The sequence below is a fragment of the Pygoscelis adeliae genome, unplaced genomic scaffold (genome assembly GCF_000699105.1).
Source record: "Pygoscelis adeliae isolate BGI_AS28 unplaced genomic scaffold, ASM69910v1 Scaffold590, whole genome shotgun sequence".
Taxonomy (NCBI): Eukaryota; Metazoa; Chordata; class Aves; order Sphenisciformes; family Spheniscidae; genus Pygoscelis; species Pygoscelis adeliae.
The window spans coordinates 601,356-611,409 of record NW_008823962.1 but is presented as its reverse complement, the minus strand read 5'-3'; the positions used below and the strand labels follow the sequence as shown (position 1 = coordinate 611,409).

General features: G+C 51.7%; 1 protein-coding gene across 1 annotated transcript in view; it reads right to left on the bottom strand.

The window, feature by feature from the left end:
- Positions 1–10,054, bottom strand: part of FBN3 (fibrillin 3) — a 111,845-nt gene that overhangs the window by 35,523 nt on the left and 66,268 nt on the right. The window contains exons 9-16 of the mRNA XM_009323516.1: positions 8,964–9,116; positions 8,105–8,302; positions 7,265–7,408; positions 4,657–4,776; positions 2,759–2,884; positions 2,119–2,241; positions 1,129–1,404; positions 684–737 (exon numbers count right to left, since the gene is read on the bottom strand). Of these exons, the coding sequence (XP_009321791.1) occupies positions 684–737; positions 1,129–1,404; positions 2,119–2,241; positions 2,759–2,884; positions 4,657–4,776; positions 7,265–7,408; positions 8,105–8,302; positions 8,964–9,116 (1,194 nt within the window). The remainder of the gene's footprint in view (positions 1–683; positions 738–1,128; positions 1,405–2,118; positions 2,242–2,758; positions 2,885–4,656; positions 4,777–7,264; positions 7,409–8,104; positions 8,303–8,963; positions 9,117–10,054) is intronic.

The following is a 10,054-nucleotide window of genomic DNA, read 5'->3' as shown; positions in this document are numbered from 1 at the left end:
TCCAAGCACTGCCCAGGGCTGGCAGCGCAGCCGCCTGCCTGACCTCTTGCACAGCTGTCTAATTCAAAGCAGCCCCTTGGCAACACATCCCAACACGCGCTTATCACCTCCCTCTCCCTGGGAGACTGCGAACCCTCTTCTCCCGCGACCAAGGAGCTGGAGGGCAGAGGAGGGAAACAAGCAAGAGGATGCAATTGGTCACGCTCTTCATTCCCATCAAAGCAGGGAGTAAAGCCAAACTCTGTGTGTGCATCCCCAGAAATGTAGTTCCCACAGGGTGCCAGGAATCAACCACTTGATTCAATACACAGTCCTCAGGGATGCTTGCTCAACGTTAACTCGTGGTGCTTTAGGGAGGAGAAAAGACACATAGCACTCCTCTCCCCCGTGCCCAAGCTCACGTCCCACCCACAGACACTCACTAACACGGAGATAGGTTCTTGCATGCACTTAACACCCACCCAGGCTATGCAAGCTACCCTGCGCTTACTCACAAACAGCTCTCGCATACACGGGCGTAACGTGCTAAGTCTCCAGCCCACCCTCCTCTGCCAAGTCTCTCATGGCACACGCTCCCACAGTCACACAGATGCATGCACACTCCATTAAAAGCAGCTGAAGGAAAGAGCTGAGAGCGACATTAGATGTGCCTGTCTAGGATATGGTACATGGGATGCACATACCTCTGCCGTCAGCTGTTATTCCAATGCCGCTGCTGCAGAGTGCCTGGAATTCAGCTGTGTAGAAAGCACAACAGAGCCATTAGCTTTTCTAGACAGTTCATGCACAGTGACATTAATTCTGGGTAACATTGGATTTATTGTTTGTTTGTTAGAATGTCATCTGTGGACTTCCACGCAGTGTCTGTTTATACTTATGCAATGTGTATTTTAGAGCTGATACTCGCAGTAGTAGTCCAACACTGCGAGAATCCCTGCAATGAGATCAGCATCAGATTCATGGATCCAACCTACATTTGTTGACTGCATGGCATCCCTTTCCCCCTGCCTATGGCCTTCCCATGTCACTGCCAAGCTGCCTAGGTCACCTCAGGGACCTGTCAGGGACCCAGAATGTCCCTGAGCACCTTCCTGGCTTTTTGCAAACTCAGATGGAAGAGGAGCTCACCAGAGTTTTTGGCTGGACAGGGTTGGCAGGGCTCTCCAAAGCCATGGTCTGGGTTAGCACAGCAACACTCGGACTTGGTGACCGCTCCCGGAAAGGGACGAGCGCACGTGCCCTTTTTAATGCCTCCATAGCAGGTGCTGCGCATGTGGGTGTCCACGCAGACTCGTCCATCCACCCCGATAGCCAGGCCCCCGAGGCACTCGCAGCGGAAGGAGCCCTCTGTGTTAATGCACCAGCCATTCATACAGATTCCTGGCGTCTCGCACTCGTCGATGTCTGAAAGAGGAAGCACAAACTGGCTGTTACCTACCCACAGGCAGCAGGACACATAGACAGGGGCTTTGGACTACTTTGCAGGCAGACTTGGAGACTAAGAGGGAACTAGAGGTGCCGTTTAAAGCATCACATCCCCTGCATGCTCTGCTGGCTGTCCCTGATGGTTCAAGGGAAGTAACAGGGATTTGGGCTTCTTCAGTCTCCTGAGACCCAGCCCCTTCTCAGAGTAGCAGGGTCTGGTCTCTGCTCTGTTAACAGGCCAGCGACCCCAAGAATTCACCCTGTGTCACAGCAGCATATCAAAGAAATGCTATGTTCTCCTCCCCCTCTCTCCACTCTGCCTTCACATCCTAACCTTCCTGGCTTCGGGAGGTAGCACACAAACCGTAGTGGAACATGCTGTAGAGGCTGGGGAAGCTGTGGAGACGACTGCTGCCAGCTCACATTGGCCACACAGAGCTTCACAGCCCTGCTTAACCTCCTTCAGAAAGAGGATTTAAGCTCCAATTTGCACTGAAGTAGTGGAGGTGCAAGAACATTTTCCCTTGTGCCCATTCTGCTGAGAGGGGGTAGTTTCTGGTGGCAGAGCAGGAGATGCCTGGCAACAGCCTTGTTTTTTCTCAGCTCCCCTTGGCCCCAGTCACATCGAGAGTCCCCAGGAACGTGGATGGCAGGCTGGGAAGAGGGCAGAGACCAAGCTTGGGTCCTACGCACCGACACAGTACCGCCCGTTGGGAGCCAGCACAAAACCAGGCTTGCAGATACATTTGAAGCTGCCGTCCTCATTGATACACATCCCGTTGAGGCACATGTTAGTCGTGGCACATTCATCATGATCTGGGGAGGACAAACAGAAAACACGAGCTGAGCCTGCGAGCTGCAGCAAGACTCTCCTGTGCTCAAAAACTCTCTGTCCCCCATCTCATGGTCAAATTGCTTCTTATGGCAGTGGGTGCTAATCCTCAAGGCAGAGTTCCCACCGCTGCTCCTGGTCAGAGCTGTCCTGCTGCGTCCCTGCAACTCTCGGTACCCCAGTCAGCCGGTGCAGCTTGCAGCAGGACTTGCACACTGGCTGCTGGAGGCAACAACTCTCAGGGTGATGGAGAAATGTCCTGCAAAACCTACAGGAGCCCTCCAGGAGCACTAGCACCCTTATAAAAATGCCCTCCTATTGCAGTGCAACCGTATCCTCTCCTCTCCTCTTAAGATGCACTCTGCCCTAGCAGCATCTACCCGAGAGAAAGGGAGTACAGCACAGATTAAAGTAACCACCAGTCCCCCAGGAGGACATAGTCTCAGCTCAGTCCCAACCCCCCCAAGGCCATAGATGACAGCACATCAGGAAATAGCTTACCGACACAGTTCTTGCCATCAGGGGTGATTTCAAAGCCAGCATTGCAGATACACTGGAAGCTGCCATCAGTGTTAACACAGCGGCCGTTCCTACACATTACTCCATTCATGATGCACTCATCAATATCTGGCAGGGAAATAAACATAAGAAAGTAGCAGCAGGTGGAGCAATAAGCAGTTCCAACTTAATCTGCCCTGTGAGAAAAGCAGGCAAGTGCTCTCAGACACTCAGAGTGTGCCCTGCTCCAGGATCACACTGTTTCCCTCTGTACGAACTGCAGGAGATGGAAGAGATGTGGAGAAAGCTTTCTGCATGCTCTGGAAGCATCGCTACATTCGTGAGGTCACAGCTCTGGGATCTCAGGCCCTCCGTGATGTCTTTGTCAACCTCCTGCCTCAGGGCCCACTTCGCAACTCGAACAATCCTAGGCCTGTTCAAGTTCATAATAGGCAACAAAAGCCCTCAGATCAACAGCCACGGACTCAGGCCTGCTACTAAGTACCACAGAGGTGTGGTCCCAGTGCCTCAGCAAAACGAATCCCAGGACAGCAGTTGGGGTACCATGCGGCTGACTGCAGTACGGCAGCAAGGGAGGTGCTGTGTTGCGTATCAAGAACATGATGTCCACTTGCTCTGGGAGACAGGCCACTGAATGCCTCTGGGTAAAGACGAGAGGCGAAAGGAAGAAGACTAGCTCAGGTAGGGGGTTGTTACTGACCCTTTATCCAGAGCTGGGGAAGACAAGATGAGCTATTTTATGAGCAAATTACAGAAAACCAATAGTCTGGCCCCAGCGGCAATGGACGATCCAGACACTTTGTAGACTTCTCCTAATGTGGCGAAGTTAGCTTGAGAGCAGCCTGGCAGAAAAGGGTCTGAATCACAGCTGAAATGGGGCGGCCCTGCACAGAAAGAAATCTCCTTTTGGGCTATTTCAACAGAAGAGCTGTGTGTAAGCCACACGGGACAGTTTCTTGTCCTGACAGCTAGAGAGGTCACGGCTGAAGAATGACATCCAATTTTGGCACCACACATTAGAAAAGATAAAGACAAAATGGAGGAAGTTGTGAAGATAAAAAACAAGGACAATGAGAAGCTTAGAAACATTATCAATGAGAGGAGATTGAGACACTTGCATTTGTTTAGTCTAGAAGGGAGATGACAGGGGGGTTACAAGTTGCAGTTTCCCAACATGTAAAAAAATGTTGTAAAGGAGACAGTGATGAACTAATTTTCATGGCCAGAAGGAGAATCACAAGAAGAATTCAGCTTAAAAGATTTAGTTTGGAAATTAGGAAAAGCCTTCCACATTGTCAGGTAACTGGGGGGTCCTTTGGAAACCCCTTCATCAGAAGCCACTCGACAGCAAAATAAAAAAACCCAAAGGTCAGGCACTGACAGGGAAATTTGCCTTTCCTTCTTGTTCACATGGGACATCACCTTCCCATAATTCTTTTTCAGCAATCCCTCACCCAGAGCACCATCTTGCTGCAAGACACTGACGGAACAACTTTTCTAGAAATCACAAGCCCCACATTGATACAAAAATTCCTCAAAATCCTATCTTTTGTCAAAATAAAATGTTGTCGTCTTTAAATAGAGTTCTGCTCTTGAAAAGGACTCTGTAAGTTCCTTGACTGCTGCTAACCAATTTTAAGGTAGATAAGGGTAGAGGAAACCTCTTCTGCTAGACAGATTTCAGGAGACTGCTGGCAACTCAACTAAGTTGTTCTGAAATCCCATCACACACCTGGCTAGGAGGTTGTTTGGTGCTGGGGACTCCTCTCTCTGTTTCCACTTTACAACCATTTTCCTTTGGTACCTAAGTCTCGGATAACCCTGTTGACACTCTTGCAGCACACTGTGTCCTCCCGAAAGGAGAGACAGAAAATACTTACCGATGCAGGCCTGCTTTGTGGGGGTGCTCTGGAAACCTTCGTGGCACTTGCAGTGGTAGGAGCCAGGTGTGTTCACGCAGTCACCATGCACGCAGGGGCTGCTGGAGCACTCATCCACATCTGCAAGAAGAAAAGCCTAAGCCTGCGAGTCACCATTATGCAGGGAATGCACAGCAAGATACCAGGACAGGCAACAAAGGCTGCCTCCTGTGAGCCGCTGAGCCCGTGCTTTCAACTCCAGTGCTCAGCATCCTGACAGCGTGGCCAGCAAGGTCCCTCTGGATGGCATCTCTTCCCTCAAGTGAATCAACTGCACCGCTCAGCTTGGTGTCATCTGCAAACTTGCTGAGGGTGCACCCAATCCCACTCTCTATGTCACTGAGGAAGATATTCAAGAGTATCGGTCCCAATAGGGACCCTTGAGGGACACCACCCATTAGTAGTTTCCACTTGGACATTGAGCCATTGACTGTAACTCTTTGGACACAGTCATCCAGCCAATTCCTTATCCATCCAACAGTCCATCCACCAAACCCATATCACTCTAATTTAGAGGTAAGAATGTTGCGGGGAACTGTATCAAAGGCATTACAGAAGTCCACGTAGATGACATCCATAGCTCTTCCCTTCTTCACTGATGCAGTGATTATCATCAAAGGCCACTAGATTAGTCAGGCACAATTTGCCCCTTGGTGAAGCCGTGTTGGCTGTCTCTAATCACCTCCATCTTCCATGTGTTTCAACATACCTTCCCTTGTGAACAGTTTATAGCCATCAATTGGAGCACTCCAGTCATGTGATTAGTCCCACCACATTTCAGTGTAGCTTTCTAGCTGCACAGTGGCTTCCAACTCCTGTTTGTTACCCATGCTGCATGCATCGGTACAGAGGCACTTCAGCTGGGCTATCAACCCTCTCACCTTTGTAGAGGAACACACCCTAATTCCTTTCAGGCATTTCACAGGTGTTTCCCTGTTGGTTCCTAATACATCAGCAGCTCCTGGCTCTTCTCTGTTGCTTAAAACTCCATCCCCCTTCCCCCACTAAATCTAGTTTAATGCTCTCCTTGTAAGTCTGTCCACCTTGTTGGCAAAGACCTTCTTGTTCCACTTGATCAGGTGAACCCCGTCAGCTCCCAACAGACCTGGCTTCTCAAAGGTAGATCACAGAAGCCAAAACCTTGAGTATGGCACCAGGCACGCAGTGAGGCATTCACCTGTTCAATTCCTCTCCTCCTTCCTGAACCCCTTCCTCTGACTGGGAGGATAGAGGAGAACACCACCTGTGCCCCAGATTCTTTCAACATTGCTCTCTGAGTGACATATAGTCTCTTTTGGTGGTTCTAAGTTGCCTTGTCACAGTATCATTAGACCCTACATGGAATACTAGGAGTGGATGATAGTCTGGAGGGTTCACCAGTCTCGGCAGCCTCTCAGTGATGTCGCAAATGCGAGCTCCTGCTAGGCAGCAAACTTCTCTAGAGAAATTGCCTGCATGGCAACTGGGTGCTTGGGTGCCTCTCAGTAAGGAATCTCCAATTGCTAATACTTCACATGCTTTTCTGGTGGCACTGCTTCTAATGCATGTGGGGGGCTAAATCAAGGTTGCGTAGTTGTCTTTTCTTGGATCTTGTCCGTTAGCGCGTCGTACCTCTTACGTAGGGGCACTTCAGAGGAAGGTTCTTCCTTCTGCCCTGAGCAGAGACAAGGGTCCAGTCTCCTTCATCTGATGAGTTACTTGGTCAGTCAGCTCAAGGTTGAATTCAGGCTTACCTCCCCCTTGCGCAGCCTTAAGGTAGGGCTGTCACTCAGCCTGGGACAGCACAAAATACCGCGTATCAATCTCTCACATTCCCGGATACTGTTGAGTTCCTCTTATATACTTGTTTGAAGAGTTCTTCTAACTGGGCATACTTCCAGCTAAGATCCACCATTGCCTTCAGGTGCTAGAGGACTTCCAGGTGCTGGATCTCCACGCAACCTAAGGTCTGGACAGTTATTTCAGCCCTTGGAAGGTCTGCTTGGGTGGAGACGTCAGCAGAGAAAGGCTGTTCTTTGCAGACGCAGTGGGGGAACACCATTTCTTTCAGCAGCAGGACACAGTCTCCTTATAGTTCTCAGAAAAAATAGCCCACTTACTTACTTCTAAAATGGTAATTCTTTTGAAAGACGCCATCCTTCTAATTCTACTTCCTTGGAGACCTCAAGCTTCTGAGTAGGCTTGCACAGCCACCAGCTAGCCGGGGTGACCGTCGGCGCTGCAGCCTAAGCCTGCGGGGCAAGCAGAGCAGGCGGCAGCCTGATAACTGGCAGAGTGCCCTGCCCAGGGACCGGTTATATGGGGCTTCCCACGGTGTGAACTGGCCACCGCTAAGCCAATGGCAATGTGGTGGCTACCAGAGTTGTCACCCTGGATGTTCCTCAGGGGCAGACATATCCTTTCCATCATGCTGCTTCGTTACCTGACACAAGCCCTCTATCTCCAGCCTCTTGTGGGGAGCTCTGACTGGGATGGGGGCTGTCAGGGCAGCAGCTCGAGGTGCTGTCAGGAGCCGGCATGGGGCACAGTTGGAGCTGACCCGTGTGTGTGTCAAGCAGAGCCTACTTACCAATGCACTCTCCGCGCACGTCCTGCTTGTACCCCATGTTGCACTCACAGCGGTAGCTGGATGGGGTGGGGATGCAGCGTCCGTTCAGGCAGAGGTTAGTGAAATGCTTGCAGATGTCAATGGTCTGATTCAAAGTGGCGGTTCCTGGGAAGCACAGAGACAGCATCAGGTAGAGGATTACAGCTCCCTTCCTTTGATTGTCCCCAGGAAGCCGGGTCGGTAAGTCCAAACACTGATGGATCAGTGGTCCTGCTGGGCCCTGAACAACCATGGGGCTGCAGACACAAACTCAGCTGCCTCAGAAATCTCTGCAGGGTGCTGCGGTACCTGGCATGTCCCTACCCCGCTGACATGCGCAAGATGGCCCAGCCTCTCAGAAGCAAGGTGGGAATCAATATTTATTGACATCCAGTACATTTGCACGGGCTTCAGCCCTTAGCAAGGAGCTACACGGGGATGCACATGAGAGAGAGGTGTCCAAGGTGGTGGGAAAAACAGTTTTGTTTTGGGGAGGCAGAGAGTGAGGCGGTGACGTGAAAGCTTCATTCCTATTTGGTAATTAGAAAGATATTCTGCACTGGAGCCAGCTTCGGCTCCCTTGCTCTGCCAGCAGACGCTGTTTGATCTGCTTCTGGGCTCAGCATCCTGCACAGCATTAGTGTCACATCCCATCACTCCCCCTGTGTCAAAATAAACCTTGTAGCTGGCTAAGAGCACAGGCACTTTGCTCATGTGTGCATGGCTCAGAGAAGCGGGCCGGCACGCAGGCAGACACACTGCCTGTGTTCCGAGACAGGCAGCCAAATTGGGTCAGCACAGTAAGAAAGTAATTTTAATTACCAATGCTTGAACTTCCTGGGCCCATTCCAGGCAGACCTGGGATCCCGCCTTGTCCATTTGCCCCATTTGGTCCGATGCCTCCAGGCCCGTTGAGTCCCGGCCCAACACCATTGGGCCCGAATCCAGGAATTCCTGGAAAGCTCCCAGGGAACCCTGGCACGACTGGGAGTCCTTCGATGCAAAGCCTGCGGTACTCATCTGAAACAAAACAGCTGCCTTAGTGCTTTTCCAAGAGTGCCTGAATCCCCCTCCTGCCTCTGCCAGAGTGTGGAGAACAGAGGGATGGAGGCGGACCGGCAGGGAGCAAAGAGGATGGGTACTGATAGGAACCGGGCAGATGGGTGAGGAGGGCTTTAACACCCTCCACACCAGAGCAGATGCTGAGACACAGCTTGCCAGGGTGTTTGGCAACAGCTTCTCGGGGTGTGTGGGACAGCTGGCACCGTGGGCTCCCTTCGTGCAGGAAAGGACAGGACACAGGAGGGTGCCAGACACTGTAAAGCTCTGCCCTGCTCGGAGCTAGTGATGAAGGAAGAGAGGCAGAGAGATAGATCTACAGTGCTGTGCCTTCTCAAGGCCTCCTGCTGCGCGGGCTCACCCTCATTTGGCCCCAAGGTTCAATTACGGTGGAAACCAAAGAGAGCTGAAGGGGTAGGAGGAAAGGGATGAATTCTTGCCTTGGCTGAACTCATCCAGCTCAACTTCAGACGAGACCCAGGCAGGGGAGCCAGCATCCCCATGTGACCTTTCTCTGGGTGTTACGTTGATGATTCTCCACGTCAAGCCTGGGGTACCACTAGGGCCATCAGAGCCATGAGTTGGCCCAGCAGCAGGTGGAGGTCCTTTGTGTTGCACTTACCAGACCCCCGGACAGGGCACATCTCTGGAGTCTGACCAATGGCCCAGCAACGCCCCGAGTCACAGCAGCACTGCATCTTGGTGTACTGGCCAGGGAGGTCCCCGGCACAGCGGCCCCCGATCAGAGCAGAGAAACACGTCCCAATCCGCTGGTCTGCAGAGAAGGAGAGGAGGAGGAGATGCATTCACAGCGTGTCATCACCATACTCTCGGTCAGGTCCTGAGTGCCTGTTCCCAATGGCATCTCCTCCAGCTTTCCAATGTTCCAATCTAACCTCCTTGTTCTGCCTCATCCTCCCAGATCATGAGGTTCTCCAGCACCTCCATCTGGAGCACATCAAAGCTGTAGGGTCAGGCCTTATTCTCCAGTACTAGATCTCACGTTCCCATTTAGGCTCCTAAATACTACAAGCAGCCTGACCGAGAGCCAGAAACAGGCAGTAGGTAGGCTGTCCCTCTCCATTGGATTCTCCACTGGGAGCTGCCTTCCTTGCCCTGCGGGAAGGACAAGCTGACCCCGCAGATTCTGGCTGAATTCACGGAGCAGAGAACAGATGAGATCCCCCACCTCCCCCCATGTTTCCTCGCCTTCCCAAAGGAATGGGATTATTACAGGTGTCTCCCTCCTCCCACTAGAGTTTCTGCACTGATGAGAGGTGTCGGGGACAGGTTCCCCCACTGACCCAACACACCAGCTGGGAGAGGGAACAGGCTGAGGGGAGGTGGTCTGCATGAGACCACTGCAAACGGTGACACTTCCACTACTGGACAGCCTGACCCATCCCCTCAGTGGGGACAGACAAACTGTTCTGGACTAAATATATTATTCAACAAAATTGCATCCTGGGGCTGAGCTCTCCATTCTTCAGGTTCCTCCTCTGATGTTAGTGTCTGTCTTGCTTATTTATACTACATTTGTGACCAGGGTTGGCCATCAGTGCCGATATAACAGTACAACAGGCCCTGAACTTGGCCACATGGAGTGGCAGTGTCTTCTCCTCTCTTGGGCTGTTGGACTCAGCATGATATTACTCTAACTTCTGGCACTAAAAACACTCCAGCACTGCCTGCTACTATTTTGAGGTTCCCAGA